Genomic DNA, 18,164 nt, shown 5'->3' with positions numbered 1-18,164 from the left:
TATAATGAAAATTAAATTAATTTGATTCAATAAATTCATATCAAGTTTCAAAAAAAAAAAATTCCCATCAATAATTTATCATGCAACTAAATGAGTTTTGTATTAATTTGTTTCTAGAAATGTTCTTGGAACAAATTTATAAAACAAAGGTTTTTTTAGGAGTTTAATTTCTATGCATCGACGGTGTAAACCGTCAACTAATTAGATTTCAAGGATGTGAAAAAATCTCTCATTTTATTTAATTTCATTAATTGACGTGACATATCATTGAAATCTGATTGGTTGACAGTGTAAAAAATCTTTACATTGTCGGTGCATCAAACTTTATCTCTTTTTCTAGTGTATTTGATTACATTTTTTGAAAATTTTATGTTTTTAAAAACTGAACATATTTATCACAACCTGGTTTTAAAAGCTGTTTTTGAAAACAATTCTTATTTTTTAGTTTTTGAAACAAAAATATAATAGCAACTCAGATATGTTTTTTAGCCACTCAAATATTTTCCGATGCACAAAAAAACTGTTTATTAGCGTTGTAAAATATTTCACTCAAACCGTTTTCTTTTAAAATATTTCTCAAAAATTATTCCTTAAAACAACTTTTAAAACAGAAACTCTTTCTTGAGAGTTCAAAATAAAATAAAATATTAAATATGACAAAGAGTGTTTATAAAGTAGGCAAAGAAAAGTAGAAAACTCAGAACCAAATAAAGAAACAAATATTTTCACAAAGTTAATGAATATTTTCTTTTTTAATTCATATAAAAATAACAATAAAGTACTTACAAATTTCCGATGTATAAAAAAAATAAAGTACTTATAAAGAAAAAACAATATAGTACTAAACTACTATATCATATACTCTTGCTCATGTAACAAAAAAACTACTACTATATCATATACCAACATGGTGGTTGGTTCAAGTTGTACATGCTTAATTTCCCTTAAGTAAGGTGAATGGAAAAAAAACCCGCTAAGAGAGTTAGCTCCATCATGATGTGAATGTTCCCGACTCAAACAAGATTGTCTCAGAAGTAGGACACCTGTCTAAAAAAATTATATCATATATTATTTTTTCAAAAAAAAAAAAACTATATCATATATCCTTGTAACAACAATTTTTTAAAAACAAAAAACAAAAAAAAACCATATTATATAAACTCATTATATATTACACCCTCCAGTCACTATTATAAGCAAAAGTTAGTTTTGTAGGTTCATTCAATAAATGATGTATGTGACCATTTTAATGACTACATACATCATTTATTGAATGAACCTAAAAAACTAACTTTGACTTATAATAGTGACCGGAGGGTGGTGTATATATTATATTAAATTTTAGTGGTATGAAAAAATATATAAAGCTAGTATTGTATTAAGCTTCCTCTCTGAGTTGGGTTTTCTTTCTTTCTCCAATCCTCTACATATCTCTCTCTCTCTCTCTCTCTACACTCTCTCAACTCTCACTTCAATTCTCTCTCGTTCCCTTCTGCAAATTCCGAATTTCCTCTCATCTTGATTCCAGGATCAATTCTCGATTCTTCTCTAGGGAATTGATCGAACCGTTTTTCTCTGATTCCTGCGATGCTCTCTGTTCTTCCCAGATGAAGTTCAAGCGGAAGCGGGCACTCGAAGTGGTTAGTTTCATCTTCCTTTTCTTCTCTCTTCGATACTTTTATCTGATTCGAGGATAATCAATTCATCAACCGATGTTTCTGTTTCCTGATCAATTGAGTTTTTCGTTATTGGGGTTTATGGTGTTTGATTTTGTTTCTTCGTTTGGATTTTTTGTTTTTGGGGTTGTAACTGTTTTGATAAACTGATTTTTGTGTTAAAGGTTTGTTTTTTTTCGTTTTTCAGTTTTTGGGATTTTTCTACTGATTCTAATGCGAATTGGTACCTGCGTTTTTGCTCTATTTGTTGATCAGGGTTTTTGATATTTTTTGCTTCTGGGGTTGGAAAGCACTTGAATTTCACCTTTAAGGGTTTTCCGTGTTGAAATTGTTGAATACTTATTGGAATCTTAATGACTTTTTAATTCATGTCATGCATGATCTACTTTGTGGAAAGTTTGTGTGCAGTCTCATGGTTTTTTGGGATCATTTAGTTGATCAAGTTTATCTTTTTTTTTTGTTAAATGATATACTGTTTTTTTTTTCCTTTTTCTTTTTGGTTTAATTTCAATTTCGTAGTGTTATCCGGAAGAAGTCGTTGTATCCATTTACTAGCAATGTAATATGTTGATCAATTGGTGTGATGTTGCTCAGCATTGGGTCTAATTTGTTTGTCCCTGGATTCATGGAATTGTGCTTTTGTTTTCTTTTGCATTGAGCACCGAGAATAAATTCTCCTTAGTTTTAACCAAAGCGGATCCATGGTGTTCAGAGTGTAATCATTTAAGGTGGACACAAGTCTGCATAAATCTATTCCTGGCATTGCTATGGAGGTGGAACTTATAGTTTTCTTAAATTGGATTACTGATGAGAACTTCAAAGATGCTACCATCATACCTCTGGTGTTATTTGAGGCTTGGTTATCTTTGATAGTGTTATTTTATATTTTATGTCATTTCTGCCATACTGATCACAATTCATATTGGCAATGTAATATTTGGCATTTACCTGTGAATTCATTCTAATACTTCAGAGGTTTGCTTTGGCATTAGAACTCAGCATTGCATAAGTTTTTGTGAAGTAAATTTGCATTTGCAGTACTGGTAAAACATCTGGCATGAGTTGGATTATTAACAAGAAATCAGTTTCAGTGGTTAACAATACATATGGTGATTTGCTTAATTTATTGTTATATGTACTCATCCCCTTTTTCTCTGACTTGTTGCAGCCTCCAAAAATTAAATGCTTCATTAATTTTGTTACTTCAGTTCCACTTGAGAAGATAGAAGAACCTTTAAAGAGCTTTGTTTGGGAGTTTGATAAGGTGCTTTTATGGCCTCTCTTATTACATTATTAATATATATTTGGATGTGTTTGATTCATGGTTTTTCTTTTCTATGAACAGGGAGATTTTCATCACTGGGTTGATCTTTTTAACCATTTTGATTCATTCTTTGAGAAGTATGTAAAACCAAGGAAGGATCTGCAGATTGATGATGATTTTCTGGATTCAGACCCTCCCTTCCCCAGAGAAGCTGTTCTTCAAATTCTTCGTGTCATTAAAATAATTTTGGATAATTGCACAAATAAGCATTTCTATAGTTCATATGAGGTATGCATCTTCCCTAGAATTCAATTTTCTTGTCTGGTCAACATAGCTAAGGTGGGCTTGATGATTTTGTGTGTCTACTAGCTGTGTCTCTCTGATTTTCCTTGTTCATTTTTTGTTCGTGGCTTGGAATATATATATTTTAAGTAACTTTATTTACTTTGAACTGTGTTTCCATTATGTATATACTTCTTACCATTTACCCTTTTAATGCCTGACATTGATACTTTGTGTGGTATCTTTGAATCTTCAGCAGCATCTTTCAGCGTTGCTTGCTTCGACTGATCCAGATGTGGTTGAGGCTAGTCTGGACACTTTGGCTACCTTTTTGAAGAAAACAGTTGGAAAGTACTCCATTCGAGATGCCTCTTTGAATTCAAAATTGTATGCTCTTGCACAAGGATGGGGTGGAAAGGAAGAGGGACTTGGGCTAATTGCATCAGCTGCACCTAATGGCTGTGACCCCACTGCTTATGAATTGGGTGGTACCCTTCATTTTGAGTTTTATGCAGTAAATGAGTCTGAAAGTGATAGCAAAGGGGCTGAACCTTTGGTCCAAGGGTTGCAAATTATTCACTTATCTGACATCAACAAAAGTGTGGAAACTGATCTTGAGCTTTTGCACAAGTTAGTTACAGAATATAAGGTGCCTGCCAGTTTAAGATTTTCTTTGTTGACAAGATTGCGGTTTGCTAGGGCTTTTGGTTCTTTCGCTTCTAGACAGCAATACACATGCATTCGCTTGTATGCTTTCGTAGTGCTCATTCAAGCTTGTGCTGACGCTGATGATCTGGTTTCATTCTTTAATGCTGAGCCTGGATTTATCAATGAATTAGTATCACTGCTGAGCTATGAAGATACGGTTTTGGAAAAAATCAGGATTTTATGTTTGCATTCTTTAGCTGCTCTTTGCCAAGATCGTTCGCGTCAACCTTCAGTACTGACTGCAGTTACATCTGGTGGGCACCGTGGCATTTTGTCTAGCCTGATGCAAAAAGCCATTGACTCTGTTATTGGTGAGACTTCAAGATGGTCAGTTCATTTTGCAGAAGCTCTGTTATCTCTTGTCACTGTGTTGGTTTCATCATCTTCAGGATGCTCTGCCATGCGTGAAGCAGGATTTATTCCTACACTGCTACCTCTGCTTAAAGATACAAATCCTCAGCACTTGCATCTGGTTGAAAAAGCTGTTCGCATTTTAGAAGCTTTTATGGATTACAGTAATCCAGCTGCGGCATTGTTCAGAGATTTGGGAGGTTTGGATGATACCATTTCTCGTCTGAAGATTGAAGTCTCTCATGTAGAAAATGGTGGAAAACAGCCAAATGAAAATGAGTCTAGTAGAAGTGTACATATGGTTGGAAGTTCTTCAGCTGCTCAAGATGATATGCTACCATTATATTCTGAACCATTAATTTCGTATCACCGGCGATTGCTGATGAAAGCTTTATTGCGTGCTATATCCCTTGGAACTTATGCCCCCGGAAATACTGCTCGTATATATGGATCTGAAGAGAATGTGCTTCCTCATTGCTTATGTATAATTTTCAGACGAGCGAAAGATTTTGGTGGAGGAGTTTTCTCGCTTGCAGCAACTGTCATGAGTGACTTAATACAAAAGGATCCTACTTGTTTTCCTGTCTTAGATGCAGCTGGCCTTCCATCTTCCTTCTTGGATGCTATAATGGATGATGTTCTGAACTCTGCAGAAGCCATTACGTGCATCCCCCAGTGTTTGGATGCCTTATGCTTAAATAGTAACGGTCTCCAGGCTGTGAAAGACAGGAACTCTTTGAGGTGTTTTGTAAAAGTGTTTACTTCTAGAACATATTTGCGCGCTCTTACAGGGGACACACCTGCATCCTTGTCTAGTGGACTGGATGAATTAATGCGCCATGCTTCTTCATTACGTGGGCCTGGAGTTGATATGTTAGTTGAGATTCTGGAAGCTGTCTCAAAAATTGGTTCTGCAGGGGATCATCCCTCATCTTCTCGTCCTGAACCTTGCTCTTCAACCTCTGTTCCTATGGAAATGGATGGTGGGGACAAGAATTTGATCATGCCTGATAGTAAGGAGTCATCCAAGGCAGTTGAAACAGAGCAGATTACTGAGCCATCTCCTGATGCATCAATAATGAACATTGAGTCATTTCTTCCTGATTGTGTAAACAATATTGCTCGCCTGCTTGAGACAATTCTTCAGAATGCTGATACATGTCGAATATTTGTTGAGAAAAAGGGGATTGAAGCTATTCTCCAGTTATTTACCTTGCCTTTAATGCCTCCTTCTGTTTCGGTTGGACAGAGCATCTCCATTGCCTTCAAGAATTTCTCCCCGCAGCATTATGTTTCACTTGCTCGGGCTGTATGCTCCTTCTTGAGGGAACATCTGAAATCTACCAATGAGCTTTTAGATTCAGTGGAAGGGACTCAGCTTGCTCTTGTTGAATCTTCAAAGCAGACAAAGGTGTTGAAATATCTTTCTACCCTTGAAGGGGTCTTAACTCTTTCTGTATTTTTGTTGAAGGGAACAACTACTGTGGTCTCTGAACTAAGCACCTCAGATGCCGATGTATTAAAAGATATTGGGAGGACATACAAAGAAATAATTTGGCAAATATCTTTGTGTAATGATTCCAAGGCAGAGGAAAAGAAGAATACTGATCAAGAACCTGATATTTCACAGGGACCTTCATCTACTGCTGTTGAAAGAGAGAGTGATGATGATACAAATATCCAGACAGTGCGATACACGAACCCAGTTTTTGCTAGGAATGGTTCACATTCCATGTGGAGTGCAGATCGGGAGTTTCTATCTGTAGTTCGTTCTGGAGAAACTTTACGCCGCCATACTCGACAGGGGATAGTTCGCTTACGGGGTGGACGGTCTGGTCGTCACTTGGGTCGCTTGGAAGCTTCGAACATCGACTCTGAAGCATCTTCTAGTGCACTGGAGGCACCTTTATCTCAAGATTTGAAAAAGAAAAGCCCTGATGTTCTTGTGTCAGAGATTCTTAATAAGTTGGCTTCAACTTTGCGCTCTTTCTTCACTGCCCTTGTCAAGGGATTCACATCACCTAATCGTCGTAGAGCTGACGCAGGGTCACTTAGCTCAGCTTCAAAGACTCTTGGAACTGTTTTAGCAACTAATTTTCTTGAGGCTCTTAGTTTTTCTGGGCACTCTACTTATGCTGGACTTGAAATGTCACTTTCTGTGAAATGTAGATATCTTGGTAAAGTTGTGGATGATATGGCAGCTCTCACATTTGACAGCAGGCGTCGGAGTTGTTATACTGCCATGGTTAATAATTTTTATGTACATGGAACATTTAAAGAGCTACTGACAACATTTGAAGCTACTAGCCAGTTGCTATGGACCCTTCCATACTCATATCCGTCATCTGATGTGGATATTGGAAAGAAAGGAGAAGGAGCTAATTTGTCCCATAATACATGGCTACTTGATACCTTACAAAGCTACTGTCGTTTACTCGAGTATTTTGTAAACTCTTCTCTACTTTTGTCCCCAACCTCGGCATCTCAGGCAGAGCTTCTTGTTCAGCCAGTTGCAGTTGGCCTGTCAATTGGACTCTTTCCAGTTCCTAGAGACCCAGAGGTTTTTGTTCGTATGCTGCAATCTCAGGTTCTGGATGTGGTCCTACCAGTCTGGAATCATCCCATGTTTTGTAATTGTAGTCCTGGTTTCATTGCATCTGTTATTTCACTGGTTACACATGTATACTCTGGTGTTGGAGATGTGAAGCGGAATCGTAGTAACATTGTCGCAAGTGCAAACCGTTTCATTCCCCCGCCACCTGATGAGGCCACCATTGGCACCATTGTTGAGATGGGGTTTTCAAGGGCAAGGGCTGAGGAAGCGCTGAGAAGAGTTGAAACAAATAGTGTTGAAATGGCGATGGAGTGGCTGTTTAATCATGCTGATGATCCTGTCCAGGAGGATGATGAACTTGCACGGGCACTTGCTCTGTCCCTTGGAAGTAGTTCTGAAACTACTAAAGTTGATAGTGCTGAGAAAACTATAGATGTCCTGACTGAAGAGGGACATATGAAAAAACCTCCAGTTGATGATATACTTACTGCATCTGTGAAATTGTTTCCAAGCAGTGATTCAGTGGCATTTCAGTTGACAGATTTGCTTGTAACACTTTGCAGTCAGAACAAAGGTGATGACCGTCCAAAAGTAATATCCTATCTTCTGCAGCAGCTCAAACTTTGTCCATTGGACTTTTCCAAGGATAACTGTGCACTGAGTGTGTTGGCACATATTATAGCACTACTACTTTTTGAGGATGGAAGTACACGGGAGATTGCTGCTCAGAATGGAATTATATCTACTGTCATAGATATCTTGTCAAACTTCATAGGCAGACGTGAGTTGGGGAATGAACTACCAGTCCCTAAATGCATTAGTTCTTTGCTACTTATATTGGATCAAATGCTGCAGTCAAGGCCGAAAACTGAAAATATAGAAGGAACTCAAACTGGATCCCTGCCTGATTCCTCCGTGGAGCATGGTTCCCTGCAATTTCCAGATACAGTTTTGAAGAGAGAAAATAATGTCAATGGGGATGAGAAAGAGCCTGGCATAGCTTTTGAGAATATACTCGGGAAGTCGACTGGCTTTGCAACTATTGATGAGGGTCATAAGTTGCTGGATATTGCATGTGATTTGATAAAACTGCATGTCCCTGCTATGGTTATGCAGGCTGTTCTACAGTTATGTGCTCGGCTAACAAAAACACATGCTTTAGCTTTACAGTTCCTTGAAAGTGGAGGTCTGTCTGCTCTTTTTAGTCTTCCAAGGAATTGCTTTTTCCCAGGGTATGACACTGTTGTATCAGCTATAGTCCGGCATCTCCTTGAAGATCCTCAAACACTACAAACTGCCATGGAATTAGAGATACGGCAAGCTTTAAGTGGGAATCGCCATTCAGGGCGTGTCTCTTCTCGATCATTTTTGACATCTTTAGCACCTGTTATCTCTAGAGATCCTATGGTTTTCATGAAAGCTGCAGCTGCAGTTTGTCAATTAGAGACATCAGGGGGGAGGACATTAGTGGTTTTATCCAAGGAGAAAGAAAAGGAAAAAACAAAATCATCAAGTGTTGAGGTTGGGTTATCTTCAAATGAATGTGTCCGGATACCTGAAAGCAAGTCAAATGATGGATCAGGAAAATGTTTGAAAAGCCACAAAAAGGTTCCTGTTAATCTCACTCAAGTAATTGATCAGCTTCTTGAGATTGTTCTGAAGTACCCACTAATGAAAAGCCAGGGTGATTCTGAGTGTGACTCAACTTTCATGGATATAGATGAACCTAACATGAAGGTGAAGGGTAAATCGAAGGTTGAAGAGGCAGGGATATTAGAGCCTGAGTCTGAAAGGTCTACAGGACTTGTGAAGGTGACTTTTGTTCTCAAGTTATTGAGTGACATTCTTTTAATGTATGGGCATGCAGTAGGTGTCATACTCAGACGTGATTCTGAAATGTGTCAGTTCCGGGGATCTAATCAACCATCTGGACAGAATGGTATTATCCATCATGTATTACATCAGTTGCTACCCCTCTCTGTTGACAAATCTGCAGGCCCTGATGATTGGAGAGGTAAGTTGTCTGAAAAGGCTTCATGGTTCCTAGTTGTTTTGTGTGGTCGGTCTAGTGAAGGGCGAAAGCGAGTGACAAGTGAACTAGTTAAAGAATTGATGTCCTTTTCAAATTTTGAGAGCAATTCAATGAAAAGTAGCTTGTTGCCAGATAAAAGGCTTTTTACTTTTGTTGATCTTGTGTACTCTATTTTGTCAAAAAATTCATCATCTGGTAGCTTACCTGGTTCTGGATATTCACCTGATATTGCAAAAAGCATGATAGATGGTGGAATCATTCAGTGTCTAACCAGTATCCTGCAAGTGGTTGATTTGGATCATCCCGATGCACCAAAAATTGCGAATCTTATACTTAAAGGATTGGAAGGTCTGACAAGAGCTGCTAATGCGAGTGAGCAAATATTTAAATCTGACGGGACTGAAAAGAGAAGATCTGCTGGTTTAAATGAGGGATCTGATGTTCAAATAACAGCGCCATCTGCTGTTGAAATAGTGACACAAAATCAGAATGGGGGCGGTCAAGAAGCACTCCAGGATACAATGGATGATGCACATGATCAGGGAACTTCTCAAGGTGATGAACATGCTGATAATCCAAATCAATCAGTGGAACAGGATATGAGAGTTGAACAAGGGGAGACGATGGCTCAAAACCCACCAGTGGAACTTGGAATGGACTTCATGCGTGAAGAGATGGGAGACGGTGGTGTATTGCACAACCCAGATCAAATCGAGATGACTTTTCATGTTGAGAATAGGGCAGATGATGACATGGGTGATGAGGATGATGATATGGGTGATGATGGAGATGATGACGAGGATGATGATGAAGGAGAGGATGAAGACGAGGATATAGCAGAAGATGGTGGGGGCATGATGTCCTTGGCTGATACTGATGTGGAGGATCATGAAGATGCTGGCTTGGGAGATGAATACAATGATGAGATGATTGATGAAGATGATGATGATTTTCATGAGAATCGTGTCATAGAGGTAAGGTGGAGGGAAGCTCTTGATGGATTGGATCACTTGCAGATACTTGGGCAACCGGGAACTGCAGGTGGCCTTATAGATGTTGCTGCTGAACCGTTTGAAGGGGTTAATGTGGATGACCTTTTTCGTCTTCAAAGTTTTGAACGTCGCCGCCAGACAGGTAGGTCTTCATTTGAGAGACCTGCTACTGAAATAAATGGTTTTCAACATCCTCTCCTTGTAAGGCCTCCACAATCTGGTGATTTTGTCTCGATGTGGTCATCAGGCGGTAATTCTGCATCCCAGGATTCAGAAACTTTGTCATCTGGTAGTCTTGATGTGACCCATTTTTACATGTTTGATGCACCTATTCTTCCATATGATCATGTGCCAAGTAGTCTGTTCGGAGATCGTCTGGGTGGTGCAGCACCCCCACCTCTGACAGATTATTCTGTGGGTATGGGCTCATTGCACGTACCTGGAAGAAGAGTGTTAGGTAATGGTAGGTGGACTGATGATGGCCAGCCCCAAGGAAGTGCTCAAGCGGCTACCGTTGCCCAAGCAGTGGAGGAACAATTCTTAGCTCAAATGCGGAGCTTAGCTCCTGCTAGCAGACCTGTTGAGCGTCAGTTGCAGAGTTCTGGAGAACAAGAGAAGCAATCTGATACTCTTCCATCACATGATGGTCCAACATTGACTGCTGGAACTGACTCTGCCTGTCAGCAGATAGAAGGTCAGGAGCATGAAAATGGTAATGGATCAACAGCGCAGCAAATCAACCTATCTGTCGACGGTGCTCGTTGTGAGGAAGAGATAAATGTAGACTCTGGTGTCCAAGATACATGTGGAGACCTGCAAGCTAATGAGCCGATGTCAGTTCAACCACTTTCACTGAACATCATTCCAAATGGTGTTGATTGCACAGGAAATGAAATAAATGCCACTTCCAGTGAGAATGTAGCAATAACCCAGGTGTTTGTCAACTCATCTGGTAATTCTAATGCTGATCTACAATGTGAAAGGGGTGGTGATGTACCAACTAGCATCCATGATGTACCAGCTGTGCCAATGGGCTGCAATGGATCATCAACTGCTGATGGGCAGCCTACTAATCTTCAGTTCATAGGATCTGGTTCTGAGACTCCTAATCCAAGTGATTGCAACACATCATCAGTTTATGCTAGTATTGATATTGATATGAGTAGTGTTGATGCTGAAGGAAATCAATCAGAGCAACCAGCTATTTCTGATGATAGGAGGGATGAGCTGTTACCAACTCAGAACACAGGGGTTGCTCCAGAAGCTACTCAGGCTGACCAAACTAGTGCAAATAATGAAGCTGCTGGTGCTAATACAAGTGCTAATTCAATTGACCCAACCTTTCTGGAGGCTTTGCCTGAAGATCTAAGGGCAGAAGTTCTGGCATCCCAGCAAGCTCAATCTGTTCAACCTCCAGCTTATGCACCACCTTCTGCAGAAGATATTGACCCTGAGTTTTTAGCTGCTCTTCCTCCAGATATTCAAGCAGAGGTTTTGGCTCAACAAAGAGCTCAAAGGGTTGCCCTACAGGCTGAAGGACAGCCAGTTGACATGGATAATGCATCTATAATTGCTACTTTTCCTGCTGATTTGCGTGAAGAGGTTTAAATTTTGCTTTTATTTTGTGCAACTTATTGAGAAATTTCATTTGAAAATTATGAAATGATAGGTAATGCTTGTGCTTTTTATCTATACTAGGTACTTCTAACTTCTTCTGAAGCTGTTCTGTCGGCACTGCCATCTCCATTGCTAGCTGAAGCTCAAATATTGAGGGACCGAGCAATGAGCCATTATCAAGCTCGCAGCCTTTTTGGGAGCAGTCACAGGCTTAATAATCGAAGAAATGGTCTGGGATTTGACCGGCGACCTGTGATGGATAGGGGTGTTGGAGTTACAATAGGCAGGAGGTCTGCTATTACAGATACCTTGAAGATGAACGAGATTGAAGGTGAACCACTACTTGACGCAAATGCATTAAAAGCTTTGATCCGGCTTCTACGATTGGCACAGGTAACTTCAGTTCCCTTCATAATGGTATTCTCTTGCTCGATGTGGAAACACATACTTCTTTTTCGTAATTTATTGGGACATTGCGACTACTATTTGTCCTTTGGATTTTATTTATAAGATTCAATGTTGTTGTCGTATACATATATGTGTACATTAGTATCTATCTAGTTATAAGAACAAACTAATTTTTATCTCTGATCATCATGTCAGCCGCTTGGAAAAGGCCTTCTACAGAGGCTCTTATTGAACCTATGTGCCCACAGTGCTACGAGGGCCACTCTTACTTATCTTTTGCTTGATATGATTAAGCCGGAAGCTGAAGGCTCTTTGAGTAGACAAGAAACATTAAATTCTCTGAGGCTTTATGGTTGTCATTCAAATACAGTTTATGGCCGATCTCAACTTTTGGACGGTAATGTTTGCTCTTAATGTGGAACAGAATCTTTGTGTGTTTATCTTAATAGTATAGTTTATTTCTCACTGATCACTCTCGTTATGTCTTCATAGCAGGTCTTCCTCCCCTTGTGTTTCGCCGAATTCTTGAGATTCTGACTTACTTGGCCACAAATCATTCTGCTGTTGCAAAAATGTTGTTTTACTTTGACCAATCAATTATCGCAGATTCTTTAACTACATTTGTGCCTCATATGAATGATAAAGGGAAGGAAAAGGTTATTGAAGGTGGACCTTCACCGAAACCATCTGGAACTCAGGCAGGGGATGTTCCCCTTGTTCTCTTTTTGAAGCTCTTGAATCGACCCCTGTTTTTACGCAGCACTGCTCATCTTGAGCAGGTGATGGGTCTGATTCAAGTGGTGGTTGATACTGCAGCATCAAAATTAGAAAGTCAATCTCAGTCTCGAAAAGCATTGGCAAACACCCAAAATTTGTCAGTCAATGAAGCCTCCGATAATGCTGAGAAGGATCCTCCTTCAGTGGAGTCGGATTCTAATCAACAAGATAAGCTTGCTGATATCAATCCATGTCATTCTGATGGGAAGCAGAATGTAGATATGTATAATATCTTCTTGCAGTTGCCCCAATCTGATCTTCGGAATCTGTGCAGTCTTCTTGGTCGTGAAGGGTACTATTCATAGTCTTGTTTTGTACTTTATTTTTGTTCAGTATGCTTACTGTGAACATTTGATTTAAATTTTTTTCTCTTCATACTGCGGATCTGTTATTTCGTGTTCACTTGTCTGTCTTTATCTTTCTCATCCTTTTCAGCTGTGATGGAAAAAAGTAACTAATCTGATATTATTTTAGGCTTTCGGATAAAATGTATATGCTTGCTGGTGAGGTGCTGAAGAAGTTGGCGTTCATTGCTCCCTCCCATAGGAAGTTCTTTATTTTTGAGCTTTCAAAATCAGCTCATGCATTGACAGATTCAGCTGTCAGTGAGCTTGTCACCATGCAGAAAACAAATATGCTTGGCTTGAGCGCTGGTTCTATGGCTGGTGCAGCCACTCTTCGTGTGCTGCAAGCTTTAAGTTCGCTCACTTCACTTAATACTTCAGGTGATGTGGCTATAGATAATGATGTAGATTATCCTGAAGATCAAGCAACTATTTGGAATTTGAATACTGCACTCGAGCCACTGTGGCAAGAACTGAGTAATTGTATAAGTGCGGCTGAGGTGCAGCTTGGTCAGAGCTCTTTCTGCCCTAACATGTCAAACATAAATGTTGCTGAGAATCTGCACGGTTCTACTACTTCACCACCCCTTCCTCCTGGGACACAAAGACTCTTGCCTTTCATTGAGGCTTTCTTTGTTTTGTGTGAAAGGCTGCAAGCAAACGAATCCATCATGCAGCAAGAGCATGGCAATACAACTGCTAGAGAAGTCACGGAGTCTGCTGGTTGTTCAGCTTCAGTGAGTGTAAAAATTGGTGGAGATTCACAGAGAAAGTGCGATGGCCTTGTTACATTTACAAGGTTTGCTGAGAAGCATCGCCGACTTTCAAATGCTTTCATTAGACAAAATCCAAGTTTGTTGGAGAAATCACTTTCCATGATGCTCAAGGCACCAAGGCTGATTGACTTTGATAACAAGAGAGCCTATTTCCGCTCAAGAATCAGGAATCAACATGATCAGCACTTGTCTGGGCCACTGCGTATAAGTGTAAGGCGGGCATACATTTTGGAGGACTCATATAACCAGTTAAGGATGCGACCTACTCAGGATCTCAAGGGGCGATTAAATGTGCAATTTCAAGGTGAAGAGGGTATTGATGCTGGTGGACTCACCAGAGAATGGTACCAGCTTCTATCAAGGGTCATATTTGACAAGGGTGCTTTACTTTTCACCACAGTGGGCAACAATGCGACTTTCCAACCTAACCCTAATTCAGTTTACCAAACTGAACATCTCTCATACTTCAAGTTTGTGGGCCGAGTGGTATGTTTTCTAACCATTGTTTGCATTTGGTCTCCGAATATCCTAAGTTCACCCAAATCCAACCTTTTCTTTTATGTGGTTTGGATTAGAAATGAGCTGCCTTTGACAGTTGTTGTGATTTTACATGCAGGTGGGGAAGGCTCTATTCGATGGGCAACTATTGGATGTTTACTTCACTCGATCTTTCTATAAGCATATACTTGGTGTCAAGGTTACATACCATGATATTGAAGCAGTTGATCCTGATTATTATAAGAATTTGAAGTGGATGCTGGAGGTGAGTATTAATTTACAATCTTAACCACATTATTGTCTCTTTTTACCTTACGACGCCATTTAGCGCACTATATAAGGGTTAGACATATGGGTATTGGATAGAACATGATGAATTATCTACCGCACCGGTTCTGGAAAGTCTTTGTTATTCAGTGTTTGTTGCATCGACATACAACCTTCTGAATGTATAGCACTATCCTAGTATCGTACTGTGTTTCTTGGCTAATTTATCTATATAAGGGTTAGACATATGGGTATGGGATTGAACATGATGAGTTATCTACTGCACCGGTTCTGGACAGTCTTTGTTATTCAGTGTTTGTTGCATCAACATACAACTTTCTGAATTGTATAGCACTATCCTAGTATTGTACTGTGTTTCTTGGCTAATTTATTAGATTGTATAATATAAAAATTCACTGTTAAATACTTACCACTGATAAAAAAATAGTCCTGATTTCATTTAAATTGTTTTTTTACCTAATTAGTTAAGCAAAGAGAACACCTGATGGACCAAATAAGATGCAAGGCTTAAGTTTGACTCTGGCTTAAGCTTGATTCTTTGCAAGTAACACTATATACCGTCTTGTGGAATTTCCCTTGCGCTGGAATGAGTTAACCACTTAACCCCCTTCTTCCCTGAAAACGTCCAATATTTCTCTCTCCAACTACTTTTTTAACCTTTATTTCCTATTTCGTTTTTATCTGTATTAGAAGTCGTCTCTCTTTTTCCCCCATTTCTTTTCTTCCCTATTGTAAAAACACATCTCTGCATTGTATTCTGTTGAACGTATGCAGAATCTACCCAATAATTAAAAACAAAACAACCTATTATTTTACCAGCTAATGATCATCACTTTCCTTTTTCTCCTCGTCAACAACTTCCATAGTTTATACTCTTCACTTTTTACCACCAAGTCTCACCATTATTACTTTCAAATGTGAGTGTTCAAAAACAAATATATCTCTTTTCTGCTACTGCTCATTGATGTACTGTTTCCAAACCCTTCATGTTTCTCTCTATTTTATCTCTTAAATTCTTCCAACCTATGTGCTTCTGTGGCCCATATCATTTTATTTATGAATTCACAATACACTTGTTTTCTGCATGTATTACTTGTCGTTGAATTCTGTTTTTTTTTCCTTACATATCAGAATGATGTGAGCGATATTCCTGACCTTACATTTAGCATGGATGCTGATGAGGAAAAGCACATACTTTATGAGAAGAACGAGGTGAGTGAGCATTTTATTTTGGTCTATTATGTCTTGCTTGGGTACATGAAAGTAAACATTACAGTAGTTTAGTAAAATCTTGTGAAAAATCGGACGATATTTCTGTGGTAATCAAATATATTCATTTATGATAAATTCTTATGAGTTCTCTTTTCCATTGTTTTTGCCATCCTCCCAAAATTGTGTAATAGGTCACTGATTATGAGCTTAAACCCGGAGGAAGGAACATAAGGGTTACAGAAGAAACAAAGCATGAATATGTTGACCTTGTAGCTGGACATATACTGACAAATGCCATCCGTCCTCAAATCAATTCCTTTCTGGAAGGTTTTAATGAATTGGTACCGCGAGAACTTATATCCATCTTTAATGACAAGGAGCTTGAGCTACTCATTAGTGGTCTCCCAGAAATTGATTGTAAGTGGATTTCATTATTATTTAAATTCTGTAGCGTGTTTTAATCTCTTATGAAAGCATCTGAGCGGTGTCATTTTCCTTGTAGTGGATGACTTGAAGGCCAACACTGAGTATACAGGGTATACAGTGGCATCAAATGTTGTTCAATGGTTTTGGGAGGTGGTCAAAACTTTCAACAAAGAAGACATGGCAAGATTGCTGCAATTTGTGACTGGAACATCGAAGGTGATTTACTAGAAACATCAAATTTTTATTAATGAAGAATTCAATTATAGCTTAGCGCTTTTTTGTCTTACCCGCTACTCCCCGCTTTTACCCGGTATTTGCCGCTTTTTCCGCTTTAAGAGGCTGGAAATAGCGTATTTTTGGCTTACCGCTAATCCGCTATAGTCCGAGATCCGCGATTAACAACACTGCTATGCAGTATGCAGCAAATGGTTGTAATGTTGTAAATCCGTGAATACATCCAATCTTGCTGGATCGCTTACTAGGTATTTAATCTCCTTTGAATTCCGTGGTGACAACTGTAGCCTCTTCCTGATTTGTTTTCAGGTTCCTTTGGAGGGTTTTAAGGCCTTGCAAGGCATCTCTGGTCCTCAAAGGTTTCAGATTCACAAGGCATATGGAGCTCCTGATCGACTGCCATCTGCTCATACATGGTGAGTAATTATTAAATTATATATTCTTTCTACTATGAACTTGAGTGTGCATATTGTGTTTCAGCTGACCTAATACCTTATTTCTTCTTCTATTTGCTCTTCAGCTTCAACCAACTAGACCTTCCAGAGTATACCTCTAAGGAGCAGCTTCAAGAACGTTTGTTGCTTGCCATCCATGAGGCTAGTGAAGGGTTTGGTTTTGGTTGACCTATACTTTGGTTTATTATTTTTGCACAGCAGTTCTGCCATTGTGTATTCGATGTATCATCTGGAGGTTAGACATCTTTTTCCTGACTTGTTATGCTTTTGTTTGAATGCTATTCAAATCCAAATAGAAAATATTTTTCATTAGATCCCCATGAAAGAGAGAGGAAGGACTTGTGATTTTGATTATTTTTTTTATTACTGTTTTGTAGAAAAGTTTTCAGTTTTTAAAAACAGAAAGAAAACTCGTTTGGTATGAATGTTTTTAAATTAAGAAATCAGTGAAGGGAATCTAACACTCCCACAATGAGACCAAAATAAATTATTCACATTTTTTATTTCTTGGAAATTTAAATAACTCAATGATTGTCTTTTCTCTGTACAGATGTTCTCTTTTCTCTGTACAGATGATGGGACTCGTCTTGGCCGTTATTCTATGGTTACTGTTGAGGAAAGGCTCTATTTGTAGGCACCACAGTGAGGCATTTTGATGCTGGTGATCAATTTATTCTGACGCTCTCCCAGTGAAGATGGCTAGAATTCTTTCTTTTTTCCTTGTGTAATTCTGCCATGCCTAGTTCTGGGGAGCTTTCAAAATATGGATAGCATCGATACCGTGTCGAGTTTTGTAATCTGCTCCATATGCAACTTCTAAGGCCAAACAGTCTTCCATAGTTAGAATTTGCAAATAAGATTGAGGATGTACATATTCTGAAATACATAATTGATGCTTTTCTCCAGAAAGAAATGGTTTCATTCATTAAAGAGGAGTTTGAAAGATGAGGTATTTGGTGCACAGAACAAGTGATGGCATGATGGAACATGGTTACTTAATTTTAGCTTTCAGCTGTAATATTCCAATAATGTAGATAAAAACTTGAAGGTTCATTGATCTTCAGGTTCTGGATTACAATTATAATGGTAATACTATTATCCTTATGGTAAGGATTAGGTTCATTATGTTATTCCATTCATTCTTAACATTAAGGATCCTACAATGCCTATATTAAGATTAGTCATTTTGTCTTCTGAAGATGATTTCCTTAAACGTACAGTACTTCTGATTTTGGATGAACTAATTTCTACGGAATAAGCTGAAAAATGA

At 38.7% G+C, this 18,164-nt stretch overlaps 1 protein-coding gene across 3 annotated transcripts; it reads left to right on the top strand.

Moving 5' to 3' along the window:
- The first annotated feature begins 1,398 nt into the window (after positions 1–1,398).
- On the top strand, positions 1,399–18,016 carry LOC130711706 (E3 ubiquitin-protein ligase UPL1-like). 3 transcript variants are annotated; one of them, XM_057561423.1, is made up of 15 exons: positions 1,399–1,640; positions 2,845–2,940; positions 3,022–3,228; positions 3,482–11,461; positions 11,558–11,869; positions 12,080–12,281; positions 12,377–12,953; positions 13,136–14,267; positions 14,398–14,544; positions 15,699–15,779; positions 15,971–16,196; positions 16,282–16,421; positions 16,749–16,855; positions 16,960–17,129; positions 17,445–18,016. In XM_057561423.1, the coding sequence occupies exons 1-14, from the start codon at positions 1,608–1,610 to the stop codon at positions 17,060–17,062; spliced, it is 11,343 nt and encodes a 3,780-aa protein (XP_057417406.1). In that variant the 5' UTR covers positions 1,399–1,607; the 3' UTR covers positions 17,063–17,129; positions 17,445–18,016. The 3 variants fall into 3 exon arrangements, with proteins under 3 accessions (XP_057417406.1, XP_057417405.1, XP_057417404.1); XM_057561422.1 differs by having other exon boundaries at positions 1,400–1,640; positions 3,479–11,461; positions 12,380–12,953; XM_057561421.1 differs by having other exon boundaries at positions 1,400–1,640; positions 3,479–11,461.
- Positions 18,017–18,164: the final 148 nt, after the last annotated feature.

Source organism: Lotus japonicus, chromosome 4 (genome assembly GCF_012489685.1).
Source record: "Lotus japonicus ecotype B-129 chromosome 4, LjGifu_v1.2".
Classification (NCBI taxonomy): domain Eukaryota; kingdom Viridiplantae; phylum Streptophyta; class Magnoliopsida; order Fabales; family Fabaceae; genus Lotus; species Lotus japonicus.
This window is presented reverse-complemented; position numbering and strand designations above follow the sequence as displayed.

Coding starts and splice junctions, on each gene's coding strand:
- LOC130711706 (XM_057561421.1), top strand. CDS start 1,608: ATGAAGTTCAAGCGGAAGCGGGCACTCGAAGTG. Junction 16,197..16,281: donor TGGTCTCCCAGAAATTGATT/GTAAGTGGATTT, acceptor TTTTCCTTGTAG/TGGATGACTTGAAGGCCAAC. Junction 16,856..16,959: donor CTGCCATCTGCTCATACATG/GTGAGTAATTAT, acceptor TTTGCTCTTCAG/CTTCAACCAACTAGACCTTC.